This window comes from Melospiza melodia, chromosome 3, assembly GCF_035770615.1.
Source record: "Melospiza melodia melodia isolate bMelMel2 chromosome 3, bMelMel2.pri, whole genome shotgun sequence".
NCBI classification, from domain to species: domain Eukaryota; kingdom Metazoa; phylum Chordata; class Aves; order Passeriformes; family Passerellidae; genus Melospiza; species Melospiza melodia.
The window spans coordinates 26,347,289-26,366,971 of NC_086196.1; the positions used below are offsets into that span (position 1 = coordinate 26,347,289).

The 19,683-nt window shown below is 43.1% G+C and overlaps 1 protein-coding gene across 2 annotated transcripts in view; it reads left to right on the plus strand.

Moving 5' to 3' along the window:
- DCBLD1 (discoidin, CUB and LCCL domain containing 1) overlaps positions 1–12,856 on the plus strand; it is a 46,029-nt gene extending 33,173 nt beyond the window's left edge. For both annotated transcript variants that reach the window (XM_063151061.1, XM_063151062.1), the window contains exons 8-15: positions 381–596; positions 1,642–1,766; positions 3,282–3,429; positions 3,512–3,628; positions 5,102–5,192; positions 6,333–6,382; positions 7,900–8,019; positions 10,503–12,856. In XM_063151061.1, the coding sequence (XP_063007131.1) occupies positions 381–596; positions 1,642–1,766; positions 3,282–3,429; positions 3,512–3,628; positions 5,102–5,192; positions 6,333–6,382; positions 7,900–8,019; positions 10,503–11,020 (1,385 nt within the window). In that variant the 3' untranslated portion in view covers positions 11,021–12,856. The remainder of the gene's footprint in view (positions 1–380; positions 597–1,641; positions 1,767–3,281; positions 3,430–3,511; positions 3,629–5,101; positions 5,193–6,332; positions 6,383–7,899; positions 8,020–10,502) is intronic.
- The last annotated feature ends 6,827 nt before the right edge of the window (positions 12,857–19,683 follow it).

The following is a 19,683-nucleotide window of genomic DNA, read 5'->3' on the forward strand; positions in this document are numbered from 1 at the left end:
TAGTTAATGCCAATCTCAAAACATAAATATTATGTTTCAGAAGGAAAAATTTAAAAATAAAATATGTCTTCACAGGAATGAGACAAAAGTGCAGAGATTAAAAGACTAAATGGCAAAAATAGCAGATGTAGTCAGAAGGTGTCATGTATGTAGGAGTTAGACTGGTAAAGGATTGGGACTGCAGCACTCCGGTACTGGATCATACGCTACAAATTGACTGGTAAACACCACAGCTAATGGAGAGCATCAGGCTAGCACTAGATTCAGCAATGTCTGACTTTGCTGTTGTGGGTGGTCTTCAAATGTTGCTAGCCTAATATAAAAATATCCTGTGAAAATGCAAAATAACTCCTTCTGCCTGTCTGTGTGGGGACTCCTAGGCTGCAACAAATCTCTCAGTCTGGAAGAGGGATTCCTCTCCAAGAGCCAGGTTACTGCATCTTCCTACTGGGAGGAGACCAATGAATTTGGGCAACTACTCCTGTGGTCCCCAGACAAGGCTTGGCTACAAGTCCCAGGATGGTCTTGGGCCTCCAACCACAGCAGCAACCGGGAATGGCTGGAGATAGACCTGGGAGAGAAGAAGAGAATCACGGGTATGTCGCTCTCTGGGAATTGGGGGGTTTCAGCTGGAGAAGAAACTGAATGCAGCTGGAAAGCTGATAGTGCACTAATGCAACGTTTCTTTTGTTAAATGTAATTAAGTGTTCTGCACTTTCTGCGCTCAGGAATATAATTTTCCTGTTTAAAACAAGAAACTATTTGCAAGACTGGTGTTCCTATGAGGATATAGGATTGAACTCAGCTGATCTGTAAACATGCTGACAGGACAAAATACTTTACACACGGAGCAGTGGAGTCTGGGCAGATGATCTGAAATCAATAAGAAACGTGAAAGTCACAGCCTTTAAAACAAGGCCTAAGTGAAAGAAATTCCTGTTTCCATCTCCTGGTTTAGTTGTAAAAATGTAAATTACAGTTGCTGCTAAAGATGTAAAGATGGCTGATACAGACCATAATATCAAAAAGCAATTTTCATTTTGGAGTCACAGAATCACAGAATGAGTAAAACTGGAAGGCACCACAGTGGGTCATATGGTCCAGCCTCAAGCAGGGTCATCCTAGAGCACACAGCCCAGGATTGTGTCCAGGTAATTCTTGGATATCTGCAGTGAGAGAGACTCCACAACCACTTTGGGCAGCCTGCTCCTGTGTTTGGCCGCAGTAAAGTTCTTCCTCATGTTCAGGTGGAACTTCCTGTGCATCAGTTTCATTGCCTCTTGTCCTAGTGCTTGGCACCACTGAGCAGAGCCTGGCTCCATCATCTTGGCACACTCCTTTTAGATACTGACAGACATTGATGAGGTCCCCTCAGACATCTCTCCTCAAGGCTGAACAGACCTAGCTCCCAGAGCCTTTTGTGCTCTATTAAAAATATCTATTGGTCTAAGTTCACAATTTAAAACAGATTTCCATTCTTCACCCAACTTTTAAACTCAATTCCAACATGGTTTGAAAAATAAACTAACACCTTGAACATCAAGTTTTCCAAATTGATTTGGCTTCTGTGTTTGCGTATGGAAATGTTCCCTTAAAACAGGCACATAGCAAATGAAAATGTTTCTTGCATTTTCTTAAAAGGGATTAAGACCACTGGTTCTGGATCCATGCATTTCAACTTTTATGTGAAGACATTTACAATGAACTATAAAAATAACAACTCAAAATGGAGAACTTACAAAGGGATTCTGAGCAATGAAGAAAAGGTAAGGGAAAGTGGGAAGGGTAGGAAAACACAAAACAATAATGCCTATGCTGTCTTGACATTGAAGGGCAAGCTTTCACTGTCAAGAATGATTAGGAGTTTCAAACTTGTCTAGACTTGGGCTGTCTTCACCAGTGTAATTTATGGCTGCAGAGCAGATAGTGAGCTTGTTGAAACAAGGAAGTTATCCAGGGATTGGTGGAGCTGTGGGACACACGCAGGGAGGCATGTGTATGTCTGCACCCTTCTTTTAAAAAAGTGCTGTAACTGGAGCTGTACAGCAGCTGTTGGGGCAAGTCCTTTGCTCAGCTCAGTGTTTGCCCGTGCCAGGGATGCTGTTGGTATGGCACCAGCAAAGCTGAGGGTCAGCTCCAAATGCATTGGGATGGTCAATCCACCTCCCCCTGCCAAATGAAACAACCCCTCCAGTGAAGGGCAGAGCTGCTGGTGCAGTTTGTCTGGAAACATTTTCCCCTGGAACCTTCATGTTTTCTTTCAAACAAAAGAAATCCCAAAAGCCTTCCTCCCTGTCCCCACAGTGTTCAAAGTCAGACCCATCCTTCCTGAGGGATCTCAGCTGGCCTCAGGAGAAGGCTCTACTGTCCTCAGCGCTGATGGCAGTTTTTGAAAACTTGGCAGAGCTGAAGAGAGATTTCCTGCTGGCTCTGCTTTTCTTAGCTTGCATGGCAAGGAATTTCCAACATTAATGGTGTTAATATTTTTTAAAATGTTAAACTGAGGGGATGCTGGCCCAAAGAGTGACAAATCAGCCTAGTAGTGGGTGAACTGCAAAGGCTTAGCTTTTTAAAATATGCAGGCTTGCAGTTTCCCACAGTGACTTGTTGTATACAAATATCCTTTGAAAGTATTATATACAGTCTTAGTTTCAGCTAAGGTGCATGACAGAGCCTGCCCCATCAGAACCCTATATGGCCTGGCAATTTATCTAAGATATGCTGAGCTCACTTCTGTCTCATCAGGCTTTTAAGTTTTCCTAAATCATGCTGAAGCATCTCCAAGAACTAATATTGCAAGGATGGTTGTTCTGCACAAGGGGCTGAGCTGATTCTGGGTAATAATATATAAATGCAGTGACAACTGTGTACTTAATAGTCATTCTTCAAGTTTGATATAGAAAATGGACCATTTTACTAAAATGTCTAGAAATGGTTCACTTCAGGTTTTTCCTTTTTATGTTTCTATCCACTATTTCCAAGAAAGGGTGCTGCAGTGCTCTTAAATAAAAAATGATACCAGCATACATTAACTGGGAATTCCACAGTATTGAAACGGTGATAATCTTTCTCCTCCAAGCTAACAGAAAAATGTGATCATCTGGCACAACTAAAACGATTATTTCTTTCCAGAACTCTCAATTCCTGAAATCTTGTGGCTGAATCCCAGGTTATCAGTGTGTTAGTCTTAGGATGAAAATCTTTGAAGCTGGATGTCAGGAGCACTTTGAGGAAAGAGGCTTTTAAAGCAGGGCAGACAATGTGTGTCCCTTCCGTTGCAGGTGTTCCAAGGCAACTCCAACGCCGGTGACGTGGTGCGCAATAACTTCATCCCTCCCATCGTGGCCCGTTACGTGCGGATCATCCCTCAGAGCTGGAACCAAAGGATAGCCCTGAAGCTGGAGCTGATGGGCTGTAGAATAATGCCAGGTATGGGGTCAGCAGCAGTGCATGGTGCCTCTGAAGCCCCCTGTGCTGCCCAGTGCCACTGATGTCCCCTCCTCTCTTGCAGCTAACAGCTCCTTCACGCATTCCATGTGGCAGAAACCGAGTCAGAGCACAGAAACCTCCCTTGGGAAAGAAGACAGGACTGTTACAGAGCCCATCCCCTCCGAAGAAACTAGCTTGGGTAACACTACCTAGTGCTGCATTTTCTCTAGGATGCATCATGTCTTCAGCCCAGTCTGAGTGAACTTTAAACTTTCTCACAAATCAAAACTTTTATTTTCCCTTCAGACTTTAATAATGACAGAGAGAAGAGGGAGGAGCAATAGGTTCTTTTTGTCTTAAGGCACAGAAAGAGATTGAAAGCCTTAATTTTCCTTGATGTGTTAAACATTGGGCTTTGGTTTCCCTGTCATATTGGTTGATTTGCCATGCTTGGTGGGTGGCTCAAGGGAATACAGTGAGCACTCAGCAGCAATTTTTGGGAGAGTTCTTCCTCACTCTCATCCTGTATTTTAGAATTTTTTAGTATGTGAAGTAGTTGTCTCACTAAAGTGTTCTCTCCACACAACCCTGACTCCTTCCAGAGTGAGTTCACAGCTGAAAGCAGCATACAGCAGTGCCTGATTGTGTAATTAAACACTCTTCCATAATGCCTGTGTTTATGGGGGCTCAGACAACATTAATTTGTGTAATTCTCCCCGAATTTGCAGTCTTCATCCTTTAATGTTGTGGAGCTAACTTCATAGACTTTAAAAAGCAAACAAACAAAATTTGGTGCTTATACTGACTGTTTGGTGGGCTCATAGCCAGGCAGGAATTGCCAGACCCACTGTACCAAATGCTCCTACCCATTAGGTAGCTGATAGTTGTAGAAATGCCTCTGTGAAAAAAACAAGTTGTAAGAAGCAATCAGTGGAAGAAAAAAATTCTGAAACTGCTTGCCAAGAGCAAGCAAGCTCTGTTCATCTGTGCAGCGGTAGGAGTAAACCATATCCATGTTCACTGAAAATGAAATCTACTGAGATTTCATCTGCTAAATTGTAAATACCCTGTGGACACTTGTACTGCCTTATTCTCCCAGCTGGCAAGTGTCTGTGGAAACAGGGAACAGCACGCTCCTGACACAAGAGCCACCCCACTTCTAATTTTCAAATCCCTGCTCTAAAGCATTTTGTGTTAGAATTTAACAGTGGCTAAACAGGTTTTCCCTAGGTTCCCTCTTGGAAATCTTTGAGCTATTTTGACTGAAATGTTTCAGCCAGTTCAGCATGAGCCAGATACTTGGCAAGTAAAATTGCAGTCTCCTTTGGCAGATTTATAAGCAACTGCAAACAGAGTGTGTATGAGTGGCTTTTTTAAAGTCATCTAGTGTGTAATAAGAAAGAGCTGCTCTTTGTAAGGATGCATATAGCTGCCAAGTCAAGTGTAACTCTTGAGAAAGTATATTCAACTATTTTGTTTCAACATTGTTCCACACGGGTCCATGGCATCCAACCATGGCTGAGGATTGTCTTTTAGTTTTACTGTTGTACATTTTCACACTCTCCTCAAGAAGCATTCCTGCAACATTATCTACCTCTTGCTGTTGTAAAAATTGCCATCTTTGGAGTAATTTACCTTTTAAACTTTTATGCCTTCTTTTTTTCTCATGCAGGTTTAAAGCTCACAGCTATAATTGTCCCCATCTTCATCATGCTGTTTCTGTTCCTGTTCTCTGGAATTTGCATCTGCGCAGCCCTACGCAAGTAAGATACTGGTGTTTGTGAAAGGAGGCATTGGTGGGTACCTAGCTAGCCTGTCCAACTCCATGCCCTCTTTCCAGAGCCTCCTAACCAGAGAGCTGGGAATTGATCCTGTTTGTCAGTCTTTCTTTTAAGTAGAACTCAGTGCTGAGGGTACCCACTGCAGGGTTTAAATTGTAGCACACATGGGGAATCCCTTCTGACAGAAGCACAGGCTACCATGCAGATTATAAATTAAACCAGGAGGAGCTGGTGCATTCATGGACATTGTAAATTATATTTCTTACTGTATGCCTCCCCTAGTCAAGAGAAAAATGAAGGTAAAGCAGGTCAGAACTGTGCATAACCAGCTGCTCTCTTCACCCTACATATACCCACATGCATTGAGGTGTAAAGCAGTCAAAGATAGGATACTTACCACATCAAAACCAAATAAAAATGCAGTGAAGGGAAGGAAGATTTGAGCTATCTATCAGGATCATTTTCTTTTATTTCCCTTCTCTTGTGTTTCTGCTTCCCAGTCCCTCAAGTTAGAGCACTTACCCTAGCAGGCTGGAAGCAGAGCTCTGCTCTGTGGAGTCACACATACACTGGTGCAAGCAGCTAAAATGAAGCTATTTCATCTCACAAGACTGAGGACTGGAAGAATCACTGCTAGCTGTGCTTCCTGCTAGATGCCCATTCCTATGAACCTGCACTTGCATGTTGAACCAGGAAATGCTTCTGTCAGCAGATGGGGATTTGGAAGTGTAAGCAATGCTCTGGTGTTGCTGCTTCATCACCAGAGCTGAGTATATGTGATACTCAGCTCTGCCCTGGATTCCCAGTAAATCTATAAAATAGCCAAAGATTTCAGAAGAGCAGACCCAAACATAGCCCAGAGTGACACATCTAGACATAGACACATCAAACTGGTGAGTGCCAGCCCTGGAAATTTGAACACCAGCACTCACAAGTCGCACATAGATGGAGAAGAAAAGAAAATGTCAAAGTGCTGGTTTGCTTGCCTAGTTCTAGTAAACAACAACCTCCAGGAACTCAAAGTGAAGCCTTGTCCTCAGCCACTAAATAAAAAGGCTCTGCTGGAGCTAAGGCATGAAGCTGAAAGTACTGATGTTTATAAACCCTTTCCTCTCTTCACAGGCGAGAAGCCAAAGGACTTTCTTATGGATTATCCAGTACTCAGAAATCAGGTTAGTGGAGAATCATGCACTTTGCCCTGTCCTGTCCACTGGGCCAGCAGGAAGGGGTTTATGCAGCTAAGCATTTAATGCTTGTGAAATAGCATCCACATTTCCTCATTCAAATTCACCTCTTCATACAAGGGAAACAGCAAATGATAGTCCCACTTGTGTCATCCTAGCACAGTGCCCTGAGAAACAATATAATTTGGTTTCTATGACAGAAAGGCAATTAACAAAAGATCTATTATACAGAGTGCATAAATTAGCATGTAAGAGTGCTCCCAGGTGCCCTCCTTTTCCTTCCCACTTCCAAAATACCTATTTTGCAGAAAATTGCTGCTTTTCTTTTCCTTTCCCCACAGCAGAGGGGATTGCCTTTCTCTAAGAGAGCAAGAGGTAATCATTTTTTATGGCTTGAATATTTTTTTCTCACTGCGCTCTCTGGCTGAAAGTGTATTTATAAAGCCTAAGAACAGTGAGCTGTATTGAATGAGGGATTGGCTTGGCACACTGCTTTAGAAGATGACTGCAAAAATATTTTCTTTGTCTTGCTCAATAACATTTTCTAGAGTGGGGTTCCCATCAGCTTGGCAGTTGGGGTGATTTTCCTGGCCAACCAGTTCCGTCGAGGAATATCCTTCTGAAACTCGGCTTTCCACAAAAAACCCAAACCACTGAGCACTTCATATGTCTCTTGACAAGTCTCTTGCAACAGCTCAGCTCCAAAATTTCATCCCTCAGTAGGTGCTGACGTCAGTGAAAGGAATGCTGTTACCCACTGCAGCTCGCCCTCATTAGAAAATTAATTTGTACTTAACATCATATTTGCTAATATGATTTTTCAAGGTCACATCATAATCCTTTCTCACTTGCTAATGAGGACAAATCCCAAGAAATTGGAGATAGCCTCTTACCCAGTCAGTTCATTTGTTGTGTGTCTGCTTCATAAATCAAGCTCCTAAGCCCTTGTGAGCCAGGCTTGGGGCTTGCAAAGCTGTGAGTCAAGCTCACCTCTCCCCAGACCTCCTGGCGCAGGCTCCAGCAAGTCCCTGACACTGTGGATTTTTTCTTTTCTGTCTCACAAGGATGTTGTGAGAACAAGTTAATTGATGACTGCAGGTGCTCAGATACCCATGAATCAGAAGCCACACTAATCCACTGCAAAAGGAGAAATTTTAAGCATTATTTTTGCCACATATTCAATGCCTAAACATAACTGACTTAAAGTTGGTATTTTATCAATATATTTTGTTAAGGCATCACTGTAGGCACCTACAGAGTTTGAGCCCTTCTTGCCAAAAAATCTTATATAAACTTGGAAATCCCAGTTGATGATTCACTTCTTCCTTCACCCTCCATATTCAGGGGGCTTTTTTTGAACAAACAGCCCATTTTAGTCATGTTTTTAAACTATTTCAATATATTGACAGCAATGAGTATACCGAAAATTAAACTTGCTGGTAAGTCTTCTGATTCCAAGCATTTAACTTGCTGATAAGCCTTCTATTTTAATTTCTTTTTCACAGGTTGTTGGAAACAAATCAAGCAGCCCTTTACCAGACATCAGTCAACTGAATTTACCATCAGCTATAATAATGAGAAGGAGACACCACAAAAGCTGGATCTGGTCACCAGTGACATGGCAGGTAACAGCTCTCCCCCTCAGATCCTTCCCTCTTTCTCTGTGTGCAGAGCCAGTAACAGGCAGAGGGATGGCCCAGCAGTGTGACAAACTTCAACTCTCTTGCAAACTGAGTCTCAGGAACAGATTTATTTATGTTCATCCCAAATGTATAGTGAAGCAGCTATAAATATATTAGGGAGGGAAAGGCCCACTGTTTTGGAATTTTGTTTTCGTGGAGTTGTTGGAAAAATTTCCTGACTCTGACATAGTTGCAGCTGAAGGTACTGATGGAAGGCACTCAGGCATGGATGAAGTGCAAGAATGTGCCTAGGATAGGATTGCTTCCCTTTGCTGACTAATTTTTGTGTTTCTATTTAAACACAAGTGTCTCTGGAAATGGAACAGAATATGATGCCCCTTGCTGCTGATAAAATAGAAAAATTATTTAGTTGGCTTATGGTGGGATTTCATGCCTAGCTGGAAGTTGTGCTCAGATCCCTGTGCAGCTTTCCTGAACTATCTGGGAGGTGAGGCCTCCTGAAGAGCGGGCAGGTAGATGAGAGGGAAGAAGTGAGCCAACCACAGCATTTCTTCCTGTGTTACTTTGGCTCCAGGTCACTGTTTGGATAGAGCAAATCCCAATGAAAGAGCATCAGTACTATTTGCATCCCAAAGGGATGATTTTTTAATTCATCCTCTTAGCACATCTTATCCCTGCCTAGTCTAGTCTGTCTGGTAAGGCTAGTGAGACCAGCCATTTCATGGGATCAGTGATCAGCACTCTTGAAGAAAGATTAGTTTCCTGTTTCCAGCCTCCAGACCTTAGAAATTCCTTAGAATTTCTTCATTGTGTTTGGCAGAGAAATACATTTAAAAAACAAATGGATGGTTACTGTAATTCCATATGGTGCTGCTCTCAGTATCTTTCAAAGACAGTTTCAATCCTCTGTAGGAACTTTCAATATAAATGTGCAGAGACCTATAAAACAGCTTTAAGGAAAAAGAACGAATAAAGGTTGCTCACAAAATATGGTTTTTTGGTTCCCTGGCCATGTCTGGGAAGTCTTTCCACCATCCCCTCCTGCTGTGTTTATGGGAAGTCGGAACTCTCAGCCTGGCTCAGGCATATTCCCAGCCTTAGCTTTTCACCTGCAGTCTCCTTAAAATTAAAAAAACATTAAATAAGAACGTGGATGCAACCTAGAAATGTGCCATTTAATAATTTAATTGCAGGGAGCACACAGTTTGCATATAGGTTTTCATGCTACATGGAATTCCCTCGCTTCAGACTGCCTGCTGGTTCCCAGAGGCAGCCAGGAGGAAGCCGAGATGCTCCATCCTGAGCGAGAGAGATTTCTGGGGATGGCGGCAGCGATGCTGGGGAGAGCTGCACTACTTACTTGGAGAAATATCATAACACCTTCACCCTACATGCTGAAGTTTGGGACCCAGCCAGAAACTGCCAAAAAGATTCACAGGACATATGGGATCGAATTCGACGCTCATGTCAGCTGAACCGCGATGCCAGAACAGAAACCGAGCTAACTTCTTCACGCCTGCGTGCAAACGCCACACTTTAGCAGTGTCATTTACTAGAGCTGTTCAGGCCACCCTTGGTATCTGTACGAGATTGTCACCAGCGCCAAAGCGAGAAAGTTAGAACGTTCACTTTCCTCATAACAGCGTTGCTTGTTTTTTCAGAAAACCTTCTCGTTCAGACCTCCTCACACGGCAGCCCGGCACCTACCATAGCTAGAGGCACAAACACGCACTTCTTGTGGCCATGTTTCCTCCATCTCGCTCCTTGCTCCTGCTCAGCCCTTAGGCCAGCTCTGTCCCTGCCCTCCCCCTTGACTGGGTGACTGCCCAGTCCCTCCAGCAGCACCATTCCTGCTTCTCCCCCCAAGCTCATCCCCCCTGGCACGCCTGCAGCCGTGCTGAGCTGGCTTCGCACATTTCACACTTCCATTGACTCTCTTGGCTGCCGTTTTGCCTAACTTCATCCTTCTTGTCAGTCAGCTGCTGTGAGATGCCTTTTAAATAAAGCCGGCTCGTTAAGAATCCTCTGGGCATTTTAATTATTCCAAAAGTGGAACACTCATTTTGGAGAACTTCTCACTTGTGGATCTTCATGCAGTGTCCTTTGTCCAGTTTGTTGTTAATGTTTTGTTGACCTCACTCTTTTTTAGGGCTTTCAAGTATACTCCAGAAATGTTAATTTATTTGGGGGGTAGGTAGGGGAAGGGAGGGAGAGAGTAGAAAAAGAGGTGGCAGATTGGAGCTTCTCTGTAGAAAAGCTTCTGCCATGTTCTGCAACTCTTGCTCGCTGAAGGAGGTTACAGGATCAGTGCTGGGGAAAGGTTTCCTCACATCCCCAAAAACCACACTTTTGATACAAAAACAGAGTAGCTTTTAACATAACATAAAATACCTATCTGTGCATAAGTATTATATACATAAGATAACCAATCTGTGCCTAACTGAGCATTTCGTGCTTCCTTGTAGATTATCAGCAGCCTCTCATGATCGGAACCGGGACAGTAACACGTAAAGGATCTACTTTTCGCCCCATGGACACCAAAGAGGAGGGAAGAAGGGGGAGTTCTGAGTTCGAAAATCACTATCACTGCCCTCACAGAGCTAACAGGCACGAATATGCTCTGCCCCTGACCAGCCAGGAGCCTGAGTACGCCACCCCCATCATAGAGCGGCACATAGCAAGAGAAGGCAATTTCCCCCCTGAGAACGGCTACAACGTTCCCGTCGCCTCGTCTCAGCTACACTCCCTTACCGCTGGCAGCTTCTCCAGTTCCTGCAAAACCGACACCAGGAACGGAGACTATCAGACACCCCAGAGTGTCATAAACTACGACAAACCCAAAGTTAATGGTGTTGTGACCTCCGTGAGCTACAGCACAGACTACCAGAAGCCCCAGCAAACTGCTCTGGGGGGCGAGGGGTACTCCACACCCAGAGACTGCCTGAAGCCCATCAGCCAGACAGCAATGACAGCTCTCTTGTGATCTGCCGAGCAGCAGCGGCACGGTGCGCAGGAGCGTCGCTGCACAGCTTTCTGAAGTGAAAACAGAGTTTGGAGGGGCTCTGCTGTGGGAGGCAGAAGGCAAACAAGCCCTGTGTACATAATATTGCTGTCTTGCTGGGTTCTGACATCTGAAGAAAGCATATGCTGTTTATCACTGTTTATAGCAAGAGAGATGTTATCAGTGAAGACTGTACATCTTATTTTCTGTAACTGATCTCAGTGCTCCATTTGCAATGTGTGCAATTTGTACATAGCTTTTATTTAAGGAGAATTTCTTAGGTTTCCTTTTCACCTGGGGGTTTGAAAGGATTGCAGGAATGACTATTTAAGAAAACCAGTCCTCTTTTTCCGTCTTTATCTTACCTGCTGCTGTACTGGCAGCTGTAAATGGTGTATCTTATGGTTGTGTTGATTCATCTCCTTTCCTATGATAACTAAAGATAGGGCTGTAGTTCTAATTGGGAGGATAGAAGTTAAACTTCTTGCTGCATAATGTGCATGAGAGAAGGCAGCTGAGTATTTAAATACTGTGCTCAAACACAACTTCCCAGCTGCTTTTTTAGCAGCAATTCTCACATGCTTGAATTTGATCTAGCATACAAGCTGAGCCCATCGAACTTGCAATTCATGTTAGAAAACAGGTAGAAAGGCTGAAACTGGTTTTGGGTTCAAGCCATGGTTATCACTCCACAACATGAAAAAAAAAGAAAAAAAAGAAACCAAACCAAAAAAACAGAACCAAACAACATATCCAATACCAGTTAATCTGGAGAAGTTATTTTAATTTTTTTTTATTTAGGAAGTATGTGTGCAACCAAAATGTGAATTTACAGCTGAGAACTCAGTGCTGTTCAAGCCCTAGCCGATTCTTTTGCTGCTAAAACTTTAAGGAAATTTGTTCCTTGGCACAAAGCAGCAAACTTCCAGAACTCTTCATTTCTCCACTAGGTATTTTTCTGTCTTTGGGTTACTGTTGCAGTTAAATTTGCAAGACAGCACATCAGCACTGTTGTTTTTGAGCAGATTTTCTTTTGCAGCTAATGTTTCCCTTAGTTGTGTTTTCAGACAAACTTGAAAAAGCTTGGGATTGGGTGCAATGTGTCGCACAGTAGCTGGCTCCTCTTTCAGCAGGGGCAGCTTTGGAGCAGAGCAGCTTCTGGTCATGACTGGGACCGTCCACTGCCCCTCTACCTCCAGTGCTTGGGGCATTTCTTTGTATTCAAAAGCTTGTCCTAAAATGCCAAGAAGCAATGTACTTCTGTGAAGAAAGAATGGTGCTATGCTTAAAGCACAAGGTTGGGAAACGAGACCAGTAAAACCTGAGCTCTGGGAAAGCCGCTCTTTGAAGGCCCTCCCTTTATTTCCTTGTACATAAACGGGATGATTTGCCAAGGATGTGATGAAGATTGCTCAGTCTGTTCGCAGAGTGCTTTCAGACCTCTGGGTGGGAAGTGCTGTCAGAGGACAGACTGGCTGCAGTGGTACTGCTCACAAATACTGCTGACTCCGGCCAGACTCGAACTTGAGGCCAGCTCTGGGTGGGTTCCTTGCATACCCCTGTTTGCAGCCTCAGGCGGTGCCGTTCCCCCGCGCTGCCGCACCGTGCATGCGATTCCCGTGCAGAGAGAAAGAGTCAAGGTAACCTCGTAGCCTTCCTGTGTTTGCTGTCAATACAGTTTCTGTGAAATGTCTAAAACACCTCAGGTCCTGAAGTGAAACAGCAGCAGCCTGTTTGTTAGACCGAGCTGGGCGGTGTTGTTTACCTTCTGTTGTTTACATGTCTGTGTAAATAAAGAACACTGGTATTTGTAAATCAGCCACACAGGCCTGCCACTTAACTCGGTGACTCCATTATCGCTGCACGCCCACTCCCGCCACACACCCTGCAGGGTGACAAGGAAGTGTTCCTCACGCCCTGCAAAAGTGCCAGTTGCGCTGCTGCAATCCACGGCTCCAGTGTGACAGGCTAAAAAAAGATCCTCTCAGTGCCCCATTTAGCCCAGATTTTCTGTCCGTGAGCTCTAGAGAAGAAGAACCCACAAACAAACTCCTGCGGCAAACCCCGCTGCAGGACGCGTATGATTGAGGAAAGGATGAGGGTGCCCTCCTGATGAGCTTGAAACCAATCCTCTGCCCACACAACTAATTAGCCTGGCTTGTCACTTGACAAACAAGTCAGTAATCAGGCCTACTCCCCACCTAATGAGGCAGCTAAGGAACACAGCAATGCAAAAGGACCAGGCAGCAGATAACACTACTTGTATTATAATGAACTTTTTGCATATTTCTGCCACATGCTTGGCACACCTGCAGCATGGTACAAGTGTCAAAAGCTTCTTAGCAGCATCTGCCCATTTCTGCTGTCATTCAAACCCTGATTTAGCCTAATGGAAAGTTTGGTCTCAATTTGCACCTTGCCTTCATCCCCACCCCCGTCAAAAGTAATCCAACACACCTGCAAAGCTGGTTAAAATAGATCCCCAAACACCATCAGCCTCCTTTCACAGTGGCTTAGTGCTTACAGGGACAGAGGCAGCACATCTCCTGGTCACTGCCATGGTGCTTCATGGTTCACATCTGAGTGAATGCTGTGTGTGGTTAACACTAAAAGCCTTGGACTTAGGAAATTTTTAGCAACCGTAGCAGCCGATATGGTCGTAGAAATACCAAATCCTGGTGAAGCAATGAAAGAGGATTGCCTGAATCTTATCAGTGCCAGTGCCCATCTTCATGTGCATCCTCTGAATGGCTTTTTACACGCTAATACTTCAAAATCCAGCTTGTCTACAGCAGCCTGTCCTCACTGCCAAAGCCAGATACAGGTATAGCACAGGCAGCCTTACAAAACATCACAGGTTTAAAAACCTTTTGTTCCACAGTGAAGGTTAGAGTATGCACCATTCTGGGATGTTTCCACACTCAGAAGGCCAGTTAGCTCTGCACCTCTCTCCAGCATCTGTGGAGATTCTGTGAGAGCAGAGTCTGATCCTCTGGTGAGGGGAGACTTTCAGTGGTGTTTTGATACCAAACTTCTTCCCTGAGCTGGCACTCCCAGTGGGTTGGAACAGAAAAGCCAAGCCAGAGTCCACAAGAAGGTTAAATATTAACTGCTCCTGGCACTTAGCACCTGCCTGTGCCATTGCTATTGAGAGCAAATCTCTGACTTTGCCTGTTAACTGCACGTCTGACTGAGGGAACTGAAGGAGGTGGCTCTTGAGGTAAGAAAGTGTAAAAAATGGTGTCAGCTACCTACAACTCAAACAAAAAAAATGACAACATACATTTCCAGCTGGTGCCTTATATTTAAAACACAAAAAAAAATCCAAATAAAACACAGGAAGTTGGATTCTAATCATTAGAAGCAGCTTGTGAATCCCATTGCTGGTCTGCATCGTTGGCATGGCTAAAGCCTGGGAAGATTAAGTTTTTAATACAGACTTCCTTCAGATTTTTCCCACTGACTGCCAAAGAACTGGCAGTCCTTCACTCCATGGGCAGATTTTAGTGGAACCCTGTGTGAAGCACAAAACATTACATAGACAGGATGGGAATATCAGGCTATAGGTCCCATTACAGGAGAAGACACCTAACTGTAGTTACCTGTTTGGTAGATCACCATCATTAAACCAAAAGTGAAAAAATGAAGAGAGTTCTAAGAAGGGAGTCTGTCTTCTCAAAGCAGTCCTGCAGGATCAAATGTCCACTGAAAAGTAACCTTGTAGAAATCCATCTGTGTTTTTCTGTCCACCCTCTCTCCAAAATCTGGTAAGCTTTGCTCAGCAACTGGGCTTGTTAAAGGCTCCTCAGCCTGTAATCAGGCCAGACCAAAGGAATGACAAGGTTATGTTGTTGCATTCCTTTTTCCTTAATTTTTTCCATAATAAAAATTGTGTACTGCCCTTTTCTTTCCAATGTCAGCTATGATGTAAGTTTGTACTGACCTCCAGCCTGCACTGTGATTAGTACAGTATGAAAGCAGAATTTACCATTTCATTTAAAACTCATCAGTGTTGTTGATACCTACACTGAAAATTACCCTGCCATGGCTGTGTGGGGTTAACAAGACTACCAGTGCAATCCCTGTGAATTATTGAAGATAGGGTGAATTTCACAGAATATACTTATTTAAAAGGAAGGTGCCATTTCTGCACAATCAGTTTCAAACTTTAAATAGAAACCTCTCTTGAGGGCTTCCTTTTTTTGAAGCCCCCTTCCTCCCCCCGGTACAGTCCTACAATCCATTAAGGACACGCGACAAGGAGTCAGATAAAGTATTTCTAAACTAGATAAAGACAAGAGGGAAGACATCCTTAGTTGGAGAAAATTCCTGCTACCCATGATAAGGAGGATGCCTCACATCTAACTTTCTGTGCTATCTCATTGTATAGTCTGGACATGAGAATTTGGAGACCTTCATTCAAACGTCACCAATTAGATTGGGCTTTGCCTCACATTAAGTGCCTGTAAGTCCTGAGAAACCTTTGCCACCTTCAGTAGGCAAAGGTTATTTAGTAACCTCTTGTCCTGGGCTGAGTTAATTCATTACTTCGACACTCACAGCACAGCTACTGCTCTGCCATGTGACATCCAAGAGATTATCATCCTGTTTATTTTTGTATAGTCACAAGTATGAAAAAGAGAAATCCAGGAAGGAGACAATCAAGTTAAAGCACAATATTTTTTGCCATGGTAAAAAATGAAAGTCAACAAATATGACATTGTAGTGTTACTAAGGCATTTGTGCCCTGAATAATTACCCTGAACTGACCTCAAGAATCCATCATTTTGATTAGACGCAGAATTTTTAACAGACTTTACTGGAAAAGTTCCCTTGTATTATTAATGTATTAATAATCTGCATTATTGGCTAACCCAAAGAGGAACAGTACCCTGAATATCCAGCACTTCCTCCTACTAAATCTGAGCTACCAAAAAAAAAAGAGAAAACTTACAAACATAACAAATTATTCAAAGCTTGTAACAGTCTCTCAGCCAAATCAGATGACAACAGACAATAATAGACTTTGAAAACACATGTATGTTGCCTACTAGAAGGCAGGCAAAAAGGTAGGGAGGCAGCCAAAATTGTAGGCTGAAGAGAAACACCAAGATCAACTTAAAACAAACAATATAGAAACACACAGCAATGGGTGATGCCTGAGCTGTGACAGGGAAGTCACCAGAAGTCTTGCTCCATGAGGAGTGGCAGATAGCAGAGAAGATGGTGATGCTTGCCATAAAACAAGGGGAGAAAAGACCCAGACAGTAATATTACCCACCACCCTGCCCATGGTCTGGACAATTTAACCCTCTGAGCATATCCTAGAAACCAGTCTTTACAAATGTGTTTTGTGCATCTTAATTTCTCTGGCCCAGGCAAACACCATTTTGCAGATGGGCAAACTGAGATAGACAGATATGCTGCCACCTGTCCAGAGCTGTAGCAACAAATCAAACCTATCCAAAAATGCCAAGGCCTCTGAAAACACCAACCACAAACCCGTGAAAAGTCCTCTGTCAAGCAGGGAAAGACAGGGGCGATAAAGACTAAGACGAGCTAGCAGACCTCACTTGAAGAGGCAGCTTTTCTTCACATCTATGGCTAAGCTTTTTATCCTTAAGTGACACCATCTGTTCTGACAGACAGTTTTATAAAATTTGAATAAGGTGACCTGGATAAAGCATGCCTGTTATATGGAAATGCCGGTGTCATGTGGATGGATGTGGATGGATGTGGAAAGGTTGTGGATGGTTCGTGCATGAAGCGCTTTCAGTGTCTCATCATAAAAGGCCACACAACCTTTTCTGACATGCCACAACACAAAGTGAGCCATGCTTTTGATAACAATGCTGCAATGAGTTGTCTACTATCTTACAAAGACCTTGCAGATGGCATTCACCCTCCTGTAAGTATTCATGTATATAGGTAACTTTTTAACATACGAAGTCATGGTCCATCCTGCTGCTTTTATAATACAACCACATGACTGCACAAAGACCAGCACCAAGGAGATATTTATGTCTCTGCTGACAGGTCTAGTGATCACCTGGCTAATGACAACAAACAAGGCCTGCAGGCTGGACTATCATTGGGTGGTCTCTGGAAAGGAGCACCAGTAAAGAAAAGACAATGGTGGGTCAATGTGAACTGACCTTCCTCTTTCTCCAATCAAGGGGCTTCTGTCTGAACGTGGACTAGAGCAAAACACAATTGTCATCTCCTTTTTTCCCTGCTTCTCCTCACCTGTCATGACCATGGGCAAAGATTCCAGGAATGTGACAAGGCTGGTTCTGTATCATGGTTGAAGGGCACTGGTGAAGCACAGGCAGGAGTATTTACAAACCTACTTGGCATCACACTTCATGTTTTATCAGTGCATTCGGTCCCTTCTTTTGGAAAGCCTCAACCCATCCACAAACAAGAGATCAAACATTTCACTGTTTGTCTCTGAGTTTGTAAAAGAGCAGAGCACTCATTTTTTAAAGTAATTGATGGGGAAAATCAAGTGGTTTTTAGCAAGTCATGAATGCAGAGCTGTATGTAATTTTACTTGTCTGTGTTTATGAGTGTTTGGACATGCACTTCACTGATATATAGAGAGGACAATTTTTAAGTGTAGTATGTGCCATCTGCAAACTACTTGCTACAGGATGTCAATTAGACTGGATGTTAATTATTTTAAGATTACATGTTTCTAGAAATAGTTCTAATGAATAAAGTTGAATAAAGTTGTTTTTGTTTTTTTTTTTTTAATTAAAAAACCACAACCAACCAACCAAACCACAAAAAAAAAAAAAAAAACAACCCACGAAACACTAGGTTCTGTTTCTCAAAGGTTCATTAATGCTGAAGATTGGAAGGAAGCTGCTGCCCCCTCTTGGCACCACACACAAATGCAAGTACTTTGCACGGAAAAAGAAGATCTGGTCACAAATTGCAATTACAAAGTAATAGACAAGTTTGGAAGTGGAAAACAGCATAAAAACTGACACAGCCCCAAGTACACTTGCCTACTTACCCAGACCATTCAAGATAACTTAGTAAGATGTGGGGATCACAATACATAGAATAGCCCTGTCTTTCATTTTAAAATAAAAGTAAGTAATATGCGACCTGGAGTTAAAATACCACTTCAAATAATACTTAAAGGAGCACCCTAATTCTGCTGGCTTCCTGCATTGCCTTGTAACACCCCACATCTCTCACAACTTAGGAGAACACCTAAAGTGCCAGACAAGACAAAAAAGGAAGATCAAATAAACAGGAAAGCCTGCAGCAGCACTCATTTGACAGCTATACAGAAATCCCCCTTTATCATATATAGAAATTCAATTTCTCTGTTCCATCCCCAATTCTGCCACCCTCAGAAGCTGAGGGCACCCACTGCAGGGTTTAAATTGTAGCACACATGGGGAATCCCTTCTGACAGAACCACAGACTACCATGCAAATTATAGATTAAACCAAGAGGAGCTGGTGCATTTATGGACATAACTCAAAGGCTTCACTTCTACAAGAGGATCAGCATGGGCAACTTCTAGCAACCTTCTTCCCTGACCTTTAGCAGAAGAGTCAACAGTGGCAAACTCTCCACAGGTTGTTCCAGCAGGGATTGTATAGGGACACTCCATTTCCTATTGGAAGGGAAAGCATTCAAGTCAAGGACATTTCCAGCAGTGTAAGCCCAGTGAACCAAGTATGTGACTATTTCAGTTCAGCAGTATGAATTTTAATGCTTCCATTCCCTAAAGAAATTGATGACAGACAGAAACACTTGGACAACAGCAAGTGAAGTAACATTAGAAAAAATATTTTCATGGGAATCTGACTTATTTCATTTGACAGAAGTAATATCTATGCAAATATTTAGACAGTTCATAGGCAAATTAAGATTTAATCAACAGGATTTACAGATATATTTGAAGACTTGCAGTTTTAACAGAAAAGTTACCAGCTGTCTCCCAAGCACCCCTGACTTCCAGCACTACAGACAATCAAAACATGTCTGTGAATGCCTGTACTTTCACTCTACTTGTATTTACATCTTCCTAACTTCCTTATTGAGAACCAGCCACTGAAAACTAGGCACCAGAGAGCTGATGGCCCCACAACTGATGCACGAGAAGCTGGGGAGCCAGCTAAGGAGCTTTTGCATTTCAAAAAGGAAATTTGAAGAAACACAGAGTGCCAAAAATTCTGAAGGGAATTGTGATCACTATCTCCACTAGAAAGTTACAAAGAAAAACTGTAGCCAGTTCTCCTTGGATCAATACATGGATTTTTAAAATATCTCACATAAGGGACTGGAAGAGCATACTCCTGCAGGGCCTTCAAAACATTGGCAGCTCCAATGCTTAACCCAGGTATAGCTGGAAAACACAAGTCTTAGCACATGAGGCAGAAGGCTGGCAAAGAGTCACCAAATAATTTGGATGGCTGATTGAATCAAACACTTGTATAGAGTGTGGAAAATTTACCCAAGTTACTTAAAGTTTTCACCTAGGAATTGAAAATCCTTGCAAAATACTACTTGGCCTTTTTAACCATTTAACTCAGAAGCATCACGTCCTGCACAGGAGCAGGCATCATGAACAGATTCCAAAGTACATCTGTGGGAAGTGAACACCAGGTGAACAGAGTAGC